The following is a 22,099-nucleotide window of genomic DNA, read 5'->3' as shown; positions in this document are numbered from 1 at the left end:
ATTTTTCCTTGTATATTAAGGCTCGTGTACTTGTGCAAACATCAAAGAGCATCAAACTCAGTTGTGTTGAAACCTCAATTTGATGATCTGCTTGTATCCATGTTAGTGTTTAAAGTCCAACATCTCCCTCTAGTGGCCACATATAAACCATGTGTGAGGATGGTGTTAATGTAAAATGTGAATCACAGTGTTCCAGTCAGTCATCAGTGTGTCTCTGCACAGCTGTAATTAAAATGTGTTCAGAGGGCCTCAGTGTCTGAATGGTTCCAGTTCAGCTCCATAACAGCAGCGTCCCTGGTTTGATTCCTGTGTTTCAGCTCATATCTGCCTCTCACTGAGGGGGACGTCCACTACATGGACATGGATTTGTTCATCAACCAAACTACAGATCACTAAGAGCAGAGGACATAGAACTTGTTTCTGAAATTTCTTTCCATCTGTGTGTTTATATCTTGCATTTTTTATAAGAATTTAGTTACCCACTGTGTTTGAACCAATAGAAAGCTGGTGCTCAGAGGAAGAGGGCGGGCTTTGCTTGGTGTCAGTGAGAGAAATGAAAAAAAGCTCAAATGAGTGAGAAGGACGATGAAGGAAACATCTGTGCTGTGTCTGCTCTGTAAGTAGAATCTCTGTGTTTGTTTGAATTCTTGTACTTTGACTGTCTGCTCTCCTGATAACTGATGATGGAGGAGAAGACATGAAAAACAAATCAGGCTGAATTCAAGTTCAAACACCACGAGGACCAACTGCAGGTCTGAACTGACTCTTTATCTTTGCTCAGGAGTCGAGGAAACACAGCAGGCAGTGAAAAGATCAAATCTTTCACTCATTATATCAACACAGCTGCACAGTGGACACATGACTTTACTGGGTTAATTGAATGCAGTGGGAAATTTCTATATAATCACAGTGTAGTCAGTGCAAATAGATGTAAATCATTAAAATAACTCTAGAAGCTCAATTTCACATAAAACTTGTGAAGAAGAGTCTAAAGTTTGTGGCCACTTTCACGTCAGTACAGGCTTTGCAGAAAAGTGTGGATGTGGTGAGAAGTGTTAAAAAATATAAAATAGAGTCATTTACAATTTATATCTACAGCAGAAATGTCACAGAGGTGGTGGTTAGTGTATGTGTAGGTTTCCTCCCACAGTCCAAAGACTTAGGTTAGGTTAACTTCTGATTAGTGTTTTTGTAATATTACCGGCCAATTAAATGCTTCAGACTTCAAGTCACCAGCTGGTCCCTTCTTTCCCTAATGGCTCAATGATTAGGAGAATATATAGACTGTTTTTCCATTTTTTATTGAAGCATGTTGCATCAAACATGGAGTTGCTGCTGATTAGCTTGCACTTTGCAAAGTAGCTCTTGACATGCTTTTTTCCTGCTGTCCACCGCATGATATTCCGATGCAAATGTGGTATGGCGTGTGCCAGAAAAGTTTGGATGTGGTGAGTTATGTTAATAAAAATAAAATGAAATGATTTATAAATTGTGTTTGACCCTTTAAAACCAGTGGGAGCATGCACACTCCATTTTGCGTAACTATTTTTAAATCCCTGTAGAACTGCAACCACGTAAGCTAGCGCAGTAATTTTTTTTTGCATATGAAACCGGAGGAGTTGTACTTACATCTTATGCCATCAGCTTGTCCTAAGTCATCATTTCCTTCCACATATAGCTTTGCTGTTTGTGTGGAGTTGTTCTTTATGTTCACCTCAAATCAACCTGAGTGTCATTTCTCTTTAGTTCTGATCTCACTGCTGAGCTGCACAACAAACCAAGGTCAGTAACCTTCTTCTGTCACAGTTTAAACCTGAGAAATGCTCACTGATATGACCTGATTGGGTTCATGTTTCACAATGAATCTCAGATGTAAAAGTGCATCCTGCTAATGTTTTAATCAGATTCAACACTTTCATGTTTACAGAATGAAAATCAGATGTAAAGCTGATGAAATAAAAAAAATATCACACCACTGGTTGGACAAAAGTCTAACAGATCATCATTTTTCATTTTAATCCTCACAGCTCGTCTGACTGTGAGTCCCAGCAGCTCTCAGTTCTTTAAAGGAGACTTTGTGTCTCTGAGCTGTGAGGAGGACGACAGCTCTGCTGGATGGACTCTGAGGAGAAATGCAACCAACCTGCAGAGGACCCAGTGTGGAGCAGAATGGGGAAAACCGACAAATTCAGCTAATTCTTCTTGTAGTATCAGCTACATTCTCACATCTGACAGTGGAGTTTACTGGTGTGAGTCCAGAGAGGGTCCCATCAGTAACATGGTTAACCTGACAGTCACTGGTAAGCTGAGTGTGTGGAGTTAGTGTTGATGAAGCTGTGTGTAAATGGATGAAATGCTGTAGTTTGTCTCTGTGTTGAGGTGGATCAGTGATCCTGCAGAGTCCTGTCCTCCCTGTGATGGAGGGAGATGACGTCACTCTGCTCTGTAAAACAAAGACCACTCCCTCCAACCTCCCAGCTGCTTTCTATAAAGATGGCTCCCTCATCAGGAAGCAGCCTACAGGTCACATGACCATCCAGCATGTTTCCAGGTCTGATGAAGGCCTCTACAAGTGTGACATCAGCGGTCATGGAGAGTCTCCATCCAGCTGGATCACTGTCACAGGTGACACACTCACCTGTCTGTGTTTCTGCAGCTTTCAACATTCACAATGTGACGACAACTTAATGACTGTGTTTGCTTTATTTTAGGGGAAGACACCACCACACCTCCACCTACATCCACACCTCCACCTACATCCACCTCTAACCCTGGTTCCATCTCCATCATTCTTCCTCCATCACTCTCTCATCCGGTTCTCTCTGTGTTGTCATGTGTTGGATCAGTCTGTGTTGTGGTTCTACTGGTGTTACTGGTTCTGCTGGTGAGACGATGTGTTCACAGGAAACCTGAAGGTGAGACTCAGACTTCCTGATCTTTCATGTTTGAGTTTGTTTGCTAGAATAAAGTTCACATTCACTATGATCACAGTAACAACTTAACCTAAATGTAATCTTTGTTTAGATATTTAATTTACATAATTGTTCATTTTGGAAAATTTTAACAGATGGAAAAGAAGCTGAAGAAGATGACATCATCACTTATGTCATGTACTGTGATGTCAAAACTTCAAAAACAGCCAATCAGACGACGCAGAGGTAGTACTGTGTTTTCTTCATAGAAGAGTTCATGTTGAGGTTTCAGCTCTTTGTTAACGTAGTAAACATGTTGATCAGTCTCATCTCTTTTCTTTCTTCTCTGCATTGGTCAAAAGTGAAGTCAAAGTCAGCTTTGTTGTCAAAGACCATATGTACAGTCACACACAAGAATTTGAATTGACAATACCTCATGGCCCTCAGTGTACACTAAACTAATATGAAGAAAAAAAGATACAAATAAAATAAACGTCTTATTTACAACATCACACAATAACATACAATTATATAAACAGCAGTGTCCAACACAATCATAGTGACTGTGGCTATGTCGTGTGCAAGTGGGGGTGGGGCAGTCAGTGAAAGGGCAATGGTGGTGGGTCAGAGTTTGTATGTTCGAGGAGTTCAGAGGGAAGAGCAGTGTTGGGTTTATTAAGGCACAAACCCCACTGGAACAGAGACAACCAACTTTACGGCAAAACAGGACAAGACGGCGCTCTTTGTCTTTTCTCTCGAAAGGGAAGCCGGCCAAGGTCAAGAGCTCTTTAGTCTTCACTTGAACTTAGCCAACCTGGGCTGACTTCCCCTTCCCTGCCTCTTTAATTGACAACAGTGATTACATGAATATGTAGTTACACATAGTTCGATGGAACACGTGACAGTCTTAAGCGGGCATGTGTGTGTTAGTAAAGTATACGCCTGTCTAGGTGTGTGTTCTTCGCCATCACATACATAGGCATAGTTTCTTATAAACCTTTCCAGATGCCCTGTACAGGATGTGACCTTTCAAAGAGCTGACATGTGTATATGTGTGTGTAGAGCAGAAATAAACAGTCTTGCACCTTAGAAGAATAGAATCTTCTGGATTCTAAATGTATAACAGAAAATTATAGCGTTGAGGCTGCTTCCTTCATCTCATGTCTGCACAGAAGCTTATAAAACCTAGTAACACACATACACACAATGATTATATATATCTTAGCACAAATGACAATCTCAAAACAGCAACTCTAACAAGGTGAGTGCAGGTGTGGAGTTCGTGTGTGAGACACTCTGATGGATGAAGCTGTTTCTCAGTCTGCTGGTTCTGGCCCGGAGGCTCTTCCGTCTCCTTCCTCATGGCAACATACTGAAGAAGCTGGTGGACGGATGAGTGGCGATCCTCTGAGATGTGCACACACAGGAACTTGGTGCTGCTTACCCTCCACGGCAGCACCATTGATGGTTAGTGGGGTGTGCAGGGTGTGAGTTCTCCAGGAGTCTATGATGATCTCCTTAGTCTTCTCTACATTCAGGGAAAGGTTGTTGTTGCTGCATCACTCGGCCAGATGTTTAACTTCACTCCTGTAGTAGGTCTCATCGTTGTTGCTGATGTGACCTACCAATTGTGTCGTCTGCAAACTTGATGAAAATGTTGGAGCTGTGTGATGGTGTGCAGTTGTGGGTCAGCAGCGTGAACAGAAGAGGGCTCAACACACATCCTTGGGGAGCCCCCGTATTCATTGTTCTTGTGCCGGAGGTGTTTCTGCCAACCCGTACTGTCTGCTGTCTTCCTGTCAGGAAATCCAGCAGCTAGTTACACAGCAAGGTGCTGATCCCCAGCAGATCCAGGGAATGAGTTGTTGGGGAATGATGGTGTTGAACGCTGAACTGAAATCTATGAGCAGCATTCTAACATATGAGTCTCTAGTGTCCAGATGTGTGAGGGCTGAGTGAAGCTGAAATTGCATTATCGGTCATCGGGAACGACAGCCTGGCTCAGTGATGTATTAAAGATGTCTGTGAAGACATCTGTGAGTTTCACAGCACAGTCCCTCAGTGCTCGTCCTGGGATGTTATCAGGACCTGGGGCTTTGCATGTGTTGATCCTGGCAAGGGATCCTCTGTGTGGGGGTGAGGTTCTGCACCTCAAGAAGAATTTCTTTAGCTCATCCCATAAAGAGGTGGGACCGGCACGCTGACGATACTCTGCCCATCCTCAGAGTATCTCTGCTGCCGCAAAAGCTCTGTGAAATCCTCCTGCAGTACTGCCTTTTTCGCCTCTCTGATGCCACGTGACAGGTTTGCCCTTGGGGTTCTTAGGTTCACCTCATCCCCAGCTCTTGAGGCTGCATTTCTCCCCCTCAGGAGCCTGTAGACCTCACCTCTGAGCCATGGTCTCTGATTGGCCCGGACAGTGATAGTCCTGGTCTCTGTGACATCATCGATGCATTTTGAGATGTAGGCAATGACAGTTTCTCTATATTCCTGTGGTGTTGTCGTGTGTGGCAGCCTACTTAAAGATCTCCCATTCTTTGGAGGAAAAGCAGTCTTGCAGTGCCTCTGAGGATCTTTCTGGCCACACAAATATCGACATTAGCATAACAGTGATGTGATCAGAGGCACCAAGGTGGGGGAGGGCTTTGTAATCTTCTCTCTGGCTGGTGAAAACATTGTCTAAAATGTTGCTCCCTCGCGTGGGGAATTTAATGTGTACTGGACATGTTCACATGGAGCCTCAAGTGAACACTGAAGGAACTGCAGGTTTTCTCAGGTTATGTTTCAGCTCTGAAAAGCTTCCCTTTTGTTTAATGTTCTAATGAAGACATATAACACATAACTTCACACAGATGTAGCTGAAGGATAACTGTAGGGTAAATCTTGAGTCAGTGGCAACTTCACCAATCTATTTACACAAGTTTTATCAGACTTCACTGATGATTCTATACATGCATTTTTTTCCTGCCAATTAAAAGCTATGAAGCTCCCTGTCATTTAGGTCAGGGCTTTAAAATAACTGCACAAATATCTGCCCAGATGCATGACCAAGATGGCTGCCAAGTATTTAAGTTCAAGGTCAATATGAAGACCTTTTCCTATTCTTACCATGTGAGATTTTAACAACTAGTTAGTTTTTACAACTACACATGTTTCTTTTCCAACTATTTATTTATGAGTGACGTATGTATGTGTATATATGTATAAAAATATTGTACTATTCTTAGTTAGTGTATTGTCTGTCTTGTCTTAATGTTGGTTTAAAATGGAGCACTGTAACAAAAAATAATTTCCCCCAGGGATTAATAAAGTATTCTGATTCTGATTCTGATTTAAGAATCAAACATTGAAATCACAATATTTAATTTCATACTTTTGTGATGCATTTATTGCTTCATTTAAAATTAGAAATGCTTAGTCAGTTCCATCGAGAACTGATGGTAGTAAGTAAAACTTAGTCAAGTGCAACCGTCTGCATGTTTCACACTTACTGAGTGTTGTTCACTGTGAGCTGGACTGTGTGTTTGTGGTCTGTGGTTAACTGAAGCTAACAGCTCTGCAGTCGTCCAGCATCCTGTTTCTGATAGAAAGAAACACTTCAGCTGCAGGTGTTTCAGCACAGAGCTGTTTATTTTAACAGGAGGGAACACGGAGACATAATTTGGAAAAGCATTTTAATAAAATTTCCACACAGATCACCATCCATTCAAGGTCAATATTAATTACATTAAGGACTGTTTCCATTTTATTCAGTTTTCATTTAAATTGACTTTTTGACTCCGACATTTTAAACTTGATCTATCTCAGTATGTATATATAATATTATTTTAAATAAAGTAGTAAATCTAGTATAACAGTAGTTATCACAGCATACCAGTGTGTCTAATATTAGTGCTCATGCTGTGAAAACTGTTTGCTTTGTACTCTGTGGTGAAGAGTGTCAGTCTTCACTGGCAGCTTTGTGGTCGTCCACCTGCCCAGTACACAGAAACACCCCCCAGTTCTTTGTGGTCACTTTGTGTTTCAGCGCATAGGTGTGAAGACGAGAAAAAAAACTGTACAAAAGGTGCTGAGCTTTCAAAAAATATATATTTAATCCGCTCATTAATTAAAACATTTTGCTGTAGTGTGATGATGTAGTTTTATAGTTGTGCACCTACAGAAATGCAAATGTGTTCTATTATTTATTACACAGACAGAAATTCAGCTGCAGTCGACTCAGCAGTGAGAACTGAAGATGTCAGTTATGAACAAACCAACATCAGAACAAGGAGGCCCAGGTACAGCTGCTCTTTATCTTTAACCGAGTCAAGCTAGCTGCTCACCATGTTTCCAACCATCGTGCTAAGCTAAGCTAACCACGTAACCAAATGTTTGACTTTTTAATGTCATTTAATGCAGTTAAAGAGCAAATTGTTGTTGAGCTCAAGGTTTGACTTCTGTGAACTTTAATTAGAGTGTCGACAGCTCATTGATTTCTGAACTAGTCCCAGTAAAGTCTGAACTGGGACTGTGTGTGATGCAGAGAGGTGGAGATTGGAGGTCTTGATTGAACTACAAAGCTTGTAATAATATTTGCTGTTGTTTGAACTTGTGTGTTTATGTTCAGACTTCAAACCAGAGCCAGACATCGTCTACTCTTCACTGAAGTAGTCCACCAGTCCAACCACTGACGTCCAGCTGCTGGTCTCTAACTGGTTCCCCCAGCACTTCAGACCAGAGGACATCCACATGTTACAAAGAAGCACATGGATAGCTTACGGCCATACTACCCTGAGCATGCTTGATCTCGTCTGATCTTGAGAACTAAAGTGTCTTGCAAAAGTATTCGGCCCCCTTGAACTTTCCCACATTTTACAGCCACAAACATGAATCAATTTTATTGGAAAGACCAATACAAAGTGGTGTACACTTGAGAAGTGGAACGAAAATCATACATTTTATTCATACATCTGCTCTCTAACTGCTCCACCAGCACCTCAGACCAGAGGACATCCACATGTTATTTATATTTTTTAATTTCCTCTATAACCTGTAAAAGCGTTCCGTATAAGTTCTGCAGGATCAATAAACTCTGGGATTCCCTCTTTGTTCAATCTTATTTTTATTTACCATGAAATAAGGAATAAAAATTAAGCTTCAACTGGCACACTATAAACAGCAGGGACATCATTCAGCGGGTGCAAAAGGCAAGGCAAGGCAAGGCAAGTTTATTTGTATAGCACAATTCAACAACAAGGTGATTCAAAGTGCTTTACAGAGACATTAGAAACAAAAACAAATAAAAAGCATGATTTAAAATTGATTAAAACAAGCAAATAAACTAACTAACTAATGAACAAACAAACAAACAAACAAAACAGTATATAAAATCAAAACAGATAAAATCAGAACAGTAGATAAAATCAGTAGTTAAATGTAAGTTTTGAAATTTAAGCTTAAAAGTGTGGATTTGGTGCTTTATTCAAATGCAGCTGAGAACAGGTGAGTCTTCAACCTGGATTTAAATAAACTGAGTGTTTCAGCTGATCTGAGGCTTTCTGGGAGTTTGTTCCAGATATAGGGAGCATAAAAGCTGAATGCAGCTTCTCCGTGTCTGGTTCTGACTCTGGGAACTGATAAAAGACCGGATCCAGATGACCTGAGGGATCTGGAAGGTTCATACTGGGTCAGGAGGTCATTGATGTATTTTGGTCCTAAACCATTCAGAGCTTTATAGACCAGCATCAGGACTTTAAAGTCTATCCTCTGACGGACAGGCAGCCAGTGTAAAGACCTCAGAGCTGGACTGATGTGGTCCACTTTTTTGGTCTTAGTGAGGACTCGAGCAGCAGAGTTCTGAATGAGCTGTAGTTGTCTGACTGATTTTTTAGGTAGACCTGTAAAGATGCTGTTACAGTAATCAAGCCTACTTGTGTTCTGTTGCTTGTGGGGCTCGCACACAAGAATTTCACTCGCATGTGCTGTGCCAGTGTGCCTGCACATGTGATGTGACAATAAAAGTGATTTGATTTGATTTGATTTGATACTAAAGATGAATGCATGGACTAGTTTTTCCAGGTCCTGTTGAGACATCAGATCTTTTATCCTTGAAATATTCTTGAGGTGATAGTAAGCTGACTTTGTTATTGTCTTAATGTGTTTTTCTAAGTTTAGGTCTGCATCCATCACTACACCCAAATTTCTCGCCTGGTTTGTGTTTTTTAGATGTATAGATTGAAGTTCTCTGGTGACCTGTAATCGTTTTTCTTTGGCGCCAAAGACTATTACCTCAGTTTTGTTTTTGTTTAGCTGGAGAAAATTGTGGCACAACCAGTCATTGATTTCCTCAATGCATTTACCAAGAGCCTGCACAGGGCCTTGGTCTCCTGGTGACATTGTGATATATATTTGTGTGTCATCTGCATAGCTGTGATAGTTTATTTTGTTGTTGTTTATAATCTGTGCCAGTGGGAGCATGTAGATGTTAAACAGAAGGGGTCCCAAGATGGAACCTTGGGGAACTCCACATGTGATACTTGTCTGCTCAGATGTGAAGTTACCTATTGATACAAAGTATTTCCTGTTTTCTATGTATGTTTTGAACCAGTTTAGTACAGTTCCTGAAAGACCTGTCCAGTTCTCCAGTCGTTTGAGTAATATGTTGTGGTCAACTGTATCAAATGCTGCACTGAGATCCAGTAAAACTAAGACTGACATTTTTCCACTGTCTGTATTCAGACATATGTCATTAAACACTTTGGTCAGAGCGGTTTCAGTGCTGTGGTTCTGTCTAAAACCTGACTGGAAGGCATCGTAGCAATTATTCTGTTTTAAGAAGTAATTGAGCTGTTGAGAAACTGCTTTTTCAATGATCTTACTTAAAAATGGGAGATTTGAGATCGGCCTGTAGTTGTTCATTTGTGTCTTGTCAAGATTGTCCTTTTTCAGTATAGGTTTGATTACAGCAGTTTTTAGTGATTCTGGAAACACACCTGATAATAAAGAAAAGTTGACGATCTGTAACAGGTCTGACTCTAAAGTCTTTGAGACCTTTTTGAAAAAACTTGTTGGCAGGACATCTAAACAGCAGGAGGAGGAGTTCAGTTGACCTAAGATGTCCTCCAGGTCTTTGCTGTTAATAGGTTGAAACTGTTTCATGGTGTTTAAACAGTTTTTTGGTGGACACAGTACATATCCTGGATCTGCTGTTGATGTACCAATTGCTTGTCTAATTTTTTGGATTTTTTCTGTGAAAACACAGTAAAACACCAGTACCGAACAGTACAGTATGTATTGTGCATTTTCAGTTGCACTTTATCAGGAAGATATGAGTATAGAGAAGGTTTAACATGGTGAATGGTTGACTAGTGTTCATTACCCTGTCAATATTTATAGTCTCACACTCAGTGGTCTGACCTAAAGTAAAGAAATGAAGTGTTTTAGTGTGTGATAAAGTATAAATTGATAAACATGAGACTCAGTCTGGGCTTCCATCTGGATAACACTGTCTGAATCAGAGCTCTTCTTGTGAAACCTCTCAGTGAAGCTTGAAATAGTCGTGAATGACTTTTAAAGTTTTCTGCCATCTACTGGTGAAACCAAATCAAAACAAATCAAATTCAAATTTTATTTGTCACATACACAGTCATACACAGTATGATATGCAGTGAAATGCTTACACAACTGCTCGTGACCTAAAGAAAAAAGAAGAGGCTATGAATAAGATAGGAAATAAATATGAAAATTAAAAAGGGTAAATTTAACTAGAAAGGAATAAATAAAATTAAATATAAAAATTAAAGTTAAAAATGAAATAACTGTACAACACAAATTAGAATGAAGGGTAAATTTAACTGGGAAAGAATAAGATAAATATATAAATTAAAGTTGAAAATAAAATAACTGCTAGTTAGTTAGCCGTGGTAACTGCTGATAGTCATGGAGCTACTGGCTGCCTCTGATAATAATGGAGGAAATCGGGATGGTAAGCCACTTTCTATCTTAGCGCATTTGTGCTGCCATGTGTTTTTGTGGTCTTCTTTGGGGCTTTTTCAGTGAATTTTGGTCCGAGTGTAGTGACACTTCAGAATCGGTGATAGCTCTGGAGGATAAAAAGCCTTTCTTTGAAGTCTATGAAGTCTGGAGAGTTTCTGGTTCGATTTGTTTGTTTTGCGGACTTTTGTGCATTTGCATAACTGCTCTTTTAATCATCGTTTGTTTTCTTTGTGTTTGGTGGTTGTAGAAATGGTTTATATGGAATGTTAGCTGATATTCAGAGGTTTCCGTGGACAACACACATGTTGGAACTTAAATTTCTGACCCCTTTCATAACAAATTAAACGGGATCTCCTCCCCCTTGCTTCCGTTTTTGGGAGCGGTGCTAAAGGCTTAAGACTGTGCAGGTTAACATGAGGAGGTGCTAGGATTGCTACTTGGTCCAAAAATTGTCACTTTTGTTTCGTTTTCATTAAAATTTAGAAAGTTAGTCAAAGTCAAAGTCAAAGTCAACTTTATTGTCAATTCTGCCACATGTACAGGACATACAGAGAATAGAAACTTCGTTACTCTCAATCCCTAGATAAAATAGCAAATGAACATTTAAATATAAGAGTGATTAAAAATGCAAGTAAAATAATTAAAGTAAAAATTTAAATAAATACAATACAATTTACATATAACAAGAAAGCTATACAATATACAATATTCAGGTAAGGGTAAATGACATTGAGTGCAAACCAGGCAGAGTAGTGCAAATAGGCAAATAGTGCAAATGGAGATTTAGTAATGTACGGTATGAGATAGTGTAACAACAAAGTCTTATGAGGTAATGGCAGTCCAATGCTCCACAAAGTGACTGGTAACTGGTGCAGGCCAGTGAGTGAGTTAGAGAGAGTGTGTGTGTGTGTGTGTGTGTGTGTGTGTGTGTGTGTGTGTGTGTGTGTGTGTGTGTGTGTGACAGAGTTCAGTGAGACCGTGGAGGAGACAGGGGAGAGGGGGCAGAATCGGGAGGGAGTTAAGCTTCCTGACAGCCTGATGGATGAAGCTGTCCTTCAGTCTGCTGGTCCTGGCCTGGAGACTCCACAGTCTCCTCCCCGACGGCAGCAGCTTGAAGAAGCTTTGCATTGGGTGCGTGGGATCAGCCGCTATGCAAAGGGCTTTTTTAGTGAGACGGGTGCTGTAAATGTCCTGGAGGGAGGGGAGAGAGACACTAATGATCCTCTCTGCAGCCCTCACTATGCGTTGGAGGGTTCTATGACAGGACGCATTACAGGCTCCAAACCACACAGTGATGCAGCTCGACAGGATGCTCTCGATGGTGCCTCTGTAGAAAGTGTACATGATGGGGACTGGTGCTCCTGCTCTTCTTAGTTTGCGGAGAAAGAAGAGACGCTGCTGTGATTTCTTGGCCAGTGCTGTGGTGTTGTACGTCCAGGAGAGAGAAGTTACAGGATTTAACTTCACTCAGACACTGAAGTAAGGGGTCTAGTGGAGCAGGACAGCTTCTCTTCAGTTGAATATAGATCTGAGTGTCATCAGCAGAGATGGGCAATCTGATTACTTTTTTCAAGTAACGAGTAAAGTAAGGGATTACTATTGCAAAAACGGTAATTAGATTACCATTACTTTCCAGTAGGAACGCTGCGTTACTGCGTTACTAAAACCGTGATTTTTTTTGTGAGAATGTCTCACGACAGTGACGTAAGCAAGTGCGCCGTTAGTGACAACAGCTGTGTGCAGATCAACAATGGATCATATATCGATTGTGGGAGAGAGTATGAGCATGCAGCGTTTAAAGCGTGGAAGCACTGACCTTACTTTGAGTTTGATTCCATAAAAAGTGACTTCATTTATTTTCTGCTGTGTTTTACGTCCATCTATTTGAAAGAGTGAGCGTAAACACAAAAAATATTTTATTTTATGTGCTGGAATGTGTAGAAAATAGGTTTAAATGTGAAACTAATTTATTCAAGTCAGAGAATGTTGCATATAATTAAATTTTTGCTTGATGCATAAAGTTAAAAGATTAAAACTGATAAAAACAAGTTTTAAAAAGAGACTTTACCATTTGATTACATTTTGTATGATGGATTATGTAGAAAAAGTAGAATTGGGCTGAAAGATCTATTGCTTTATCACCTCTTCAGGTTGTAAATCGTGTTTTTAAAGAGTAACTAAGTAATTAATTACTTTTAAAAAATAAGTAATCAGTAAAGTAACAGGATTACTTTTTGGGGAAGTAATCAGTAATTAGTTACTGATTACTTTTTTCAAGTAACTTGACCAACACTGGTCACCACCCACAAAAAAGCTTGATTTACATAGCAAATAAAAGTTGGTCTAATAACAGCGAAATGTGAAGTAATAATTCAGTAGCTCTGCTCTGCTGATAGCAAAGACAGATGTGTTTTAAAACTTTTAATTTATTTGTGCAACTGAGTCATGTCAGTTTGTTGGTTGTGGTTTTCTATCATCCATCAGGGGGCGCTGCAGCTCCCTCAGCATCCTCAGCACTTTACTATGAAATCAACAGTGTTTGGCCTTTATGTCCAGAGATGATTCAAAGTGTTTACGGACTAAACAGTTTATTTTCTGTTGTTGTTTTACTGCAAGCATAAAGAAACAATGTGACCTTGTGACGTTGCTTCTTGGTCACACTTTGCTCCTCGTCTCTTCTCTCCTGTCCTGCTGTCTTTTAACTAATCATGCTGACGTGTTTCGGTGGAGGAATAATAAACTGGAAAAGAAGCAAAAATTTTCATTATCAGTATCTGGTTAATATCCAATTAATCATTTAGTCATTGATGAATTTACTTTTACTGAAGCTCATATGATGATATGCACTGACACACCCAGAGTCCAGCTGTACCAACAACAAACAAACACTGAACCAGTCTGACCAGGAAATGCAAAACTGTGGCTTTTCTGAAATGTGACACTCTTTATGTGACTCACTTCACCACAACCACAAAACTGTGTTTAGAGATTCCTTCAGATCTTTATAGAGAAAATGTCAACATTCAGAATACTTGGAAACAGAGTTTAACAAAGATTTTTAGCCCTGAAAATATCATGTATGTATATCCTGAACTATAAGTATGAGGGCACAAAATGATAGACATATTTTAACCAACACTGCTGTTTAGTGCAAGGGTACCGGTATGTAATTCCCAATATATATGTAGTATTTAAAAACCTTTAATAAGTGATTGTACAAATATCCTCAACTGATTCTGAAGTGGTCAGGTGGGAGGTGTCACAGATTTTGTCTGTGAGAACTTATTTACACAAACTTTGTACAGATGAAAGTAACAACACTGTTACATTCAACACTGTTGAGTAAAAGAGAAAGTAGTTACATTTGACTGCTCCTGGTCACATGACGACCCCACAGCAGTTAGTGCCCCTTATTTTGATTTACAGAGTTTTACACCCGGTGCCCTTCCTGACAGTCCAACAGTGATTTGTGTCTCCAGCTGGAATCAAACCTGCAACCTTGACATCAGTCAATATCTGAAAATACAGTATACTTTAGAATAATTCTTTTGATATTTTATGTAATGTTATTTGTCTTCTCTTATTAGTGTCTATATTTGTTGGATACAAAAACACCTTTGACTTTTATTATTATCATTTTGTCATGAGACCCTTCATTCATCATTTATCTCGACTCTAAACACACAGACAGTCTACAAAGTCTACACATCCACCTGTGCCAGAGAATTAACTTCCTGTTGCTGTCACCTCTCTGCTACTTTAGGTGTGTTTGTGGTATTTGTTTGTCAAATACATGGCTCAGATCCAGTCAGCTGAGTCAGTCCGGGAATGCTATGAAGTCAAACTGGTCTAAGGTGTGTCGTATTAAACAGCTGACAAGGAAATACGGGTTAGATTGTTCACTGGGGCTGTTTAGTGCAGCCAGAGACCAAATCGTCAAAGTTTGTTTCCTTTCTTTTTTCTATTTGCTCTCAGTGGATAATTTTTCCATCCTGATGATCAGAAGAATGTTTGAGGGTTTCAGAGATCCTTCAGAACAACAGTAAGTGTTTAAAACAACGTCTTTCAGTCTTTTAGGTAATCTGACAGGTTGATGAAGTCTGTGAGCTTCAGTGGATTAACAGATTGTTCATGTTAATCCATCTGAACCAGGATTAAAGCTTCACTTTCCTGGTTACAGATGAATGTCATGTGGAGTTAGTGTGAAGCATCTGATTTACTGTTGGCTGGTTTCATCTGTGAAAACACATCATATGAAATTATTTCAATGTGTTTTAATTCAAAGCGGTCAGACTTTATCTGACACAATATAAAGAAGAAAATCAACTCAATGACAAACAGGAAATGTAGTGAGGGCACTATTTATGTTGGAGATTCTGACATGATCCCTGATTCAGCTCCTGGGATTTTGAGTTGTCTTGAAGATTTCTCTTTAAGTCTTTTCTGTTTGGTTTGTGTTTTTGATTTTTATTTGGCTCAATTTTAATTGCTTTATTGTTCTAACAGTGGGGTGTATTTCTGACAATACTGAGTGTTTGTTCCTTTGTAGTTTTCATAGGACTGAGTTTCAGGCTTTCTACTCCATGTTTGGCTTCCAGTTTGACTTCATTGTTGCTGTTTTTATGGTGACTTTCTGCTTTCTGTTTTGTTTGTCTTTTGTATCTTTTAGGATTTTATTTGGGCTTTTGGAATTTATACGATTTGTTTGGGAGGAATAATTTACTTTGTTTTCTTGTGTGTTTTAGTGTTAATATAACTACTTTTTGGATTATTCCTTTTTTTTTTAATTTGACATGCACAAAATCATACAAAAGACTCAACATTATGTCTGAGATTTGTTTTTAAATGTTTTAATTTTGTATTTGTTGTTTGGTCGAGGTGTAAAACAGACTATATGGAAAGCTACTGCTCACCATTTAAAGGAATGCTCATTTCAGAATCAGAATCTTATTGCCAAATGTTGTGCAGGTTTACAACATTAGGAAATTGCTGCGGCACTTAGTGCAAACATACTGCCAGACAACACTTAAATAAACATAAAAATAAGAATTAAAAGTGCTAAGTGGATAGATATATACATGATATATACATGAGTGCAGGTGGTGATCAGTGCCAAACATGGAATGATACAGTGAACACAGCGTAGGGTCATGTGTTAGTGGTGGGAACAGTCATATGGTTTTTGTTCATGAGTCCAACAGCAGAGGGGAAGAAACTGTTCTTATGGCGAGAGGTTCTGGTGCGAGTGGACCGGAGCCTCCTGCCTGAGGGGAGCAGGTCAAACAGACTGTGTCCAGGGTGAGGATGGACTCGATGATTGCAGTGTAGAACTGCATCATCGTCCGTGTTGGCAGGTTGAATTTCTTCAGCGGCCTCAGGAAGTACATCCTCTGCTGGGCTTCCTTTGCTGCTGTTGTGGAAATTTTAACAATAACCTGCAACACACCCAGTGAGCTTGATTTGAAGTGGGTTTAATAAACACATTGCAATGTGGAGAAAACGTTCAGGTCTAACAACTTCATAACAGGGCCCCTACCTAAACATCCGCATCCCTCGATAAGCAAAAGGAGTCTCACTATCTATTTAATGTCTCCCTTACAATGGTCTCACTGTGTGTGCAGAGCACAAGGCCCCTCTGTAGTGAACATGCATACAACTAAGTGAGAAAGTGAAATTACTATAACTAATGTGATATGATTAAATATGTGATTAACACACAAGAAAGGAAATCTGCCACCACACTGCAGAGCTTACTCCACTCTCCAAGTTTTGGTCATAGTTAAGAATGTTTTCCCAGGATAGTTTTCAAAATTTGAAGCTGATTTGGGTTCAGTGGGTCACTTTTCTCATATGTGTCTATTTTCTTTCTGCAGCCCATGTTTGATACACCCATGTGACTGATGTTGATTTGTCACATGAGGCTATCATGTGAATTTCTAGCTAATGTCCAGCCAGATCATCTTTGGGCTGCAATTTGTTGCTTTCCTCTCAGCTGATGCTGCCAAAACATTTATAGACGTGTCTGCATTTCTGTCATTCCTGTCACATGTTCGTGCAGCAAAAGTCAATCAAGTTTAAGTTGCAGTAATTCGGCATCTATCTAGCTCTACTGTAGAGTACCTTTAGTTTTGTTTTTTTCAGTGATGGGTCTGATCCTATGACAACTGGGATAGGCCCCGCCTGCGACCCTGATAAGGACAGGCTGAAGAGAATGGATGCATGGAAGTGACAGGTAATTTCAAAGTACATGTTTCAAACATCTCAACAAATATCAGAAAACACTGTTTCAGGGATGGACTGTTTCTCATGGAGAGAAACTCAGTGAGAAAAGATGTAAGAAAGAGAACAGGAGAGATTAACGATTATTCTTCTCAAAACTAAGGACTGCTTAGGCATTGCTGGTTAATAAACTAGTGCTCTGTTACTTTTCATTACTTTTTCAATATTTTCAAATTTTAAAAAATGGACCAAGCTATCAGATAACCAAACTCTCAGCGAAAGCTAGCCTACTCTTAGCTCAGCTTTCATATCTGAGTGTTTGGATTTTATCGAATTTTATCTGCAGTTCACTGAAATCAAAGTTTCTCTGTGACTTTCAGAAGTTAAACCCCAGTTCCCCATCATCAGATCAGTAAATAAAAACCCAATAATACGAATCTCTGGAACCCAAATCAACCTGACATGACTGCGTCAAATAGCAATTTTTCTGCAGTTTTCTCCTGAACGGCAGGCGTCACCACTTAGATAAAAACTCTGCATCAGCTCTTTTATTCCAGTAGAAAAAGTGAAGACAGGAAGTAGAGAACTCAGTTTTTTGTTTTTGCCTTCGTTTCTTTTAATTTCTTTCTCGTCTCGAGCTGTTGCGGCCTCTCCGTCATTATAATATATTATAAAATATAAATATAATTGAAAACTATCAAAAAAAAGAAATGATCGTACACTCTTTCTCCAAGCCACGGATGTGACGTCCGCTAATGTTTGGGTGGAAGTGTTAGCTAGCTAGGCTACGGAAATGTCTCGCCGAACATCTTTTTTGTTTTTCTACACTTTGCTGTTTGTCGGTCTCTTCGTGTTTGTCTCTGCAGGTGAGATTTAACTATGAGAACCCAAAATCACTTTCGCTCTGACATAAAAACTAAGATGGATTATGAATTATTTTTATGTAACCCAGTAACGAGTTACAGTACGAAATTCAGCTTTCAAATACCACCTGTGAAAATCCCCAATAATCCTGAATTCACCATCCAAGATGGCAGCAGTGCCTGTAAACATTAGTAAAAGCTTAAAATTTAAAATCCTGTTACGCTTATTTAATCTCAGAGGTCTGATGGAGGTTGTACTGTGACGTCTCTCCTGAGCTAACTTCCTTCCACGAGTCATAAAAGAAAAGAAAACACTATTTATGTTGCTTCTAGCTAACTGGAGTCCATGGATGTGGATGGACACCAACGACCTGTTACATGCTGGAGATCTCACTGATTTGATTTCTCACTGATTTGTTATTCTGCTTGTTTTCTATCTGTAGCTAGCCGTACAGCACAATGCTAACACAATAGCACAAAAGTGAAAGTACAGATTACACGTTTTGGGTTTGATACTGTTTGTGTGCACTGCCTCATTTTGTACTTCTATTTGAAAGTAATTCTGACTAAGAAGCAGAATTTGCTGACTTCCCATTTCAGATGGAAGACGCTACTGATCTGCACTGCTACTGTTTGAGAATTGTTAAATACGCTTCACTCTGAGAACTTGGTCTTGTACTGCAGAGTTCAACATATAGAGGGCAGTGTTCCCAACTCCTCAGTAATCAAATTCGCTATTGGTTGTCCTAAAAGTCGCTAGAAGTCGCTTAATGACATCATCACCTAATGTGCATATTTGGTCATGCTAATGTAATTGTAACCTACGTTGTTGGAGACAGAAATAATGGAAGAGACATAAAGTGAGTAAAAAACGTCCAAAAGGCAGTTAGAATTATTTAACTACAAATTACATTTCTTTTAGCAATTATTGTTTTTTTAATGTCACAATTCCAACCCTGCTCCACACTGGCAACAGTGACCCGAAATTGGCGCTCTGGGGGAGTTACTTTGTGTGTGTGTGCGTGTGTGTGTGTTCATTAGTTATAAGTTGGCAACACTGATAGAGGGTCTCTTTAAGTTATCTAGATTCATGTACCCAAATACTGTTGATCAGATAGACAAGTAGCAGTTTCCTTTTAGGATCAATAAACAGTCGCCCTAAACTTCTCCAGGATGCACTTACATGTTCACATGAAACAGATGTGTTGGCAACATCAAAACAGTCACAGTGATTAGTGTAACAGCAGCTGATTGTGCAAAGGAAGGATAAACTATACAAGGTCATTAAACATATGTAGAGGTTATACATAAAATCTGCTGTAGATAATCAGATGTAGAGGAAAGGCTCTGTGCTGTAGTTCAGTGTAAAACGTGCTGTATAAATGTGTGCACGTTTTGCTCAGTGAGACTGGAGAAGAGCTGTTAATAAAATGTATCCTATTTAAAGGAAGGAAGAAAAGCTCACAAACACTTATTGTGTGAGTTTTAATTCCACAGTTTTATCAGTAAGACACGTGAATATGATGGATTATAGTTGAGGCTGGTCTGCTACCTGGATGCTTCTCTGTTCAAAGTTATTCATCAGTCAGAATAAGATGTTGGACGTCTATTGACCCTAAAGGACACCATCCCCTCAAAAATAGCAACAGTTGTGTCTAAGACTTTATATTGATTATAGGAATATTGATGATAATGCTGGACGATTGCTCAGTCAGTAGGGTGGGTCTTTCATAGCTGTTTAACTACACGTCTGTAGTACAGAAAACCCCAAATTAACCCTGAAGTTACCGGAGCATGAGGATATCTAGATTGTTCGTACAGAACATGCCTCGTTTGTCAGTGTCATCTGTATCTCTCCAGAGCTTTACAAATGAACCACAACTCAAGTTCTTGTGTGTGGTTGCACAAATGTGCATGTGATTAATATCCTTCAGTGTTTAATCACGACAGCTCTGCTCAGCAGGTGGTGGCATCACCTCTGAATAGAGGCAGCTGCTGCAGCAAAGCAGCGGCATCTGAAGCTGCCACTCTAATGCTGCTTTTATGCTTCAGTGCAGTAATATGAAGGCAGACGGACGGCTCATCTACCTGCACAGTGTTTGATGTTGATGGAGGCAGTGTATGTGGTACAACTGGTCTGTGGGCAAATCTTCCTTGTGCTGTTTGTTGATCTTCAGCCAACCACAGAGAAGAGTCAAATTATAACACACAAAGAGCTGAAGTGAATACAATGAGTGTCCACTGCAGCCACTCTGTGCTTTTCATGCAGTGTTTCTTTTAACAACGATGATTTTTTTGATCTTCTGTTGCTGGTGAACTCCCAGTAGCTCCAATACTTGTGCTTACCCTTAATCAGCCAATCAGTATTGACCCAACCCAAAGGTTGATGTGCATTGATCCATTGATGTGCAGTTGGGATTTTACAGCATTTTTGCGTTTGCTGTCCAAACAGAAACACGTACCCAGACGGGAACATTGTGTCTGAGTCCAAACACTGAAATACAGAATTATGTTCAGACTGTGGCTTAAGGTTTCTGCTTCACCAGTAACATGAGATCTCAATTAGCTGTTTATTTATTGTAGGTAGGTAACAAAGTGAGACACCTTTCTATTAGAACATACTTTTAAAGCAGTGCCAGTGAAAAATTAGGTTCGACACAAGTGACCTTCACTCTCATTGCCTGGTGTAGAAGTGAGTCGTTGTTTTTTTACCTTTAACCTCTCTGCTCTGTGTTGGTTCTTGTTTCAGATCAGAAAATCATTCCAGCGGAACCTGGACAAACGAACGTCACTTTGCCATGTCGAGCTCCAAACAAGAACAACATTATTGTTCTAGAGTGGAGCAGAGCTGACCTGGGAGAGAAATATGTGCTTCTGTTACGGGATGAGCTGTTTGATCCAGAAAACCAGCATCCATCTTTTAAGAACCGGGTGGATCTGCAGGACAGACAGATGAAGGATGGAGACGTGTCTTTGATTCTGAACAATGTGACAACTAATGACGCTGGAAGATACGAGTGTCGTGTCGTCCAGAGAAGAGCAAAGCGCAGGAAGAAAGCTGTTTTGAAAAATGAGCCCATCAGCATCGTCACACTAAGAGTTGTTCCTCCAGGTGAGTGAGTAGAGTTGAGTGTGTGTGTGATCAGAGGTGAAGCTGCTTCCTGCTTGTTGATGTTTGTTTCTAAAGATGTTGTTGATGAGACTTTGTAGAAAGCAGCTGGTCTGAGTGATGTGATCAGAGTGCAGTAGATAATGTCTGACAGCAGTTTGAAGAGGAAATGGATTCTGTTCTGTTCTTCACTCATCACCTACCTGACAGCTGACACCTCACACCTGTTTCTCACCTGTAGGTCAGACAGGAGGAGGCACAGAGGATGGAGGGAAGGAGGATGGAGGGAAGGAGGCTGGAGGGAAGGAGGAACAATCTGTTGGACTAATCGTCAGTCTGATTCTTTCTGCTGTGCTTCTTGTTGCTGTTGTTGGTTTTTTGATCTACAGAAAAAATAAACAACAGCAGAGTCAGGATTCACACCAGCCTCCTGTTGAATTTCAGCCTGTTTGAAATGTCAGCTTAACTGTGATTCTTGTGCTTTGCTTTCAGTCGTGTCACTGAAAATGTGGAAAGACAGAAATCAGTAATATTAAACATTTAGCAGGTACCTGTCAGACACGTCCAGATTTTGCATTTAATTTACATTTTTCATCAGAAAAGAGGAGAAAGTTGTTTGGAATATAAACAGTATTTGTCTGATATTACTCAGGATCCTTTGATCACATGTTGCTGGTGTTTGATTCGTTTTAAATGTAATTTCATTAAAATGAAACCAAAGAAAAAAACATTTCTATGTAGCTGCAGGTCCAACATTTCCTCCCTTTGATCTGGAACGATTCAGCTTTATTGAACTTTACCTTCCATGAAGGAGACACTTCAGTCTGTTACTGTCCAGCTGTTACTTTCCTTTATATATTCTCCCAACAAAGATCCACATGTGTTAGTACTTAATGTGTTTTTTTTTTTTTTTTATTCCAACATTTCCTGTGGCTGTACTTTGTTTTTTAATCAGAAGCTCTGACTTCCTGAAACTGTTGATGCCGATTTTGTCACCTTGAATGGATCCAAAATAAATA

At 39.7% G+C, this 22,099-nt stretch overlaps 2 protein-coding genes across 2 annotated transcripts; both read left to right on the top strand.

The window, feature by feature from the left end:
- Window positions 1–585: 585 nt before the first annotated feature.
- LOC146635160 (low affinity immunoglobulin gamma Fc region receptor III-like) lies at window positions 586–7,465 on the top strand. The gene is made up of 7 exons (XM_085350043.1): window positions 586–616; window positions 1,747–1,782; window positions 2,028–2,300; window positions 2,380–2,625; window positions 2,712–2,915; window positions 7,108–7,192; window positions 7,438–7,465. Exons 1-7 carry the CDS (start codon window positions 586–588, stop codon window positions 7,463–7,465), a joined length of 903 nt encoding a protein of 300 aa, XP_085206169.1.
- Window positions 7,466–17,881: 10,416 nt separating this feature from the next.
- Window positions 17,882–22,099, top strand: LOC146635159 (uncharacterized). Its single transcript, XM_085346139.1, has 3 exons — window positions 17,882–17,974; window positions 20,721–21,083; window positions 21,322–22,099. The coding sequence occupies exons 1-3, from the start codon at window positions 17,902–17,904 to the stop codon at window positions 21,531–21,533; spliced, it is 648 nt and encodes a 215-aa protein (XP_085202265.1). The 5' UTR covers window positions 17,882–17,901; the 3' UTR covers window positions 21,534–22,099.

Source organism: Diplotaxodon limnothrissa, linkage group LG3 (assembly GCF_057381915.1).
Source record: "Diplotaxodon limnothrissa isolate DT_005_m linkage group LG3, D_limnothrissa_male_GT1.1, whole genome shotgun sequence".
Taxonomy (NCBI): domain Eukaryota; kingdom Metazoa; phylum Chordata; class Actinopteri; order Cichliformes; family Cichlidae; genus Diplotaxodon; species Diplotaxodon limnothrissa.
This window is presented reverse-complemented; position numbering and strand designations above follow the sequence as displayed.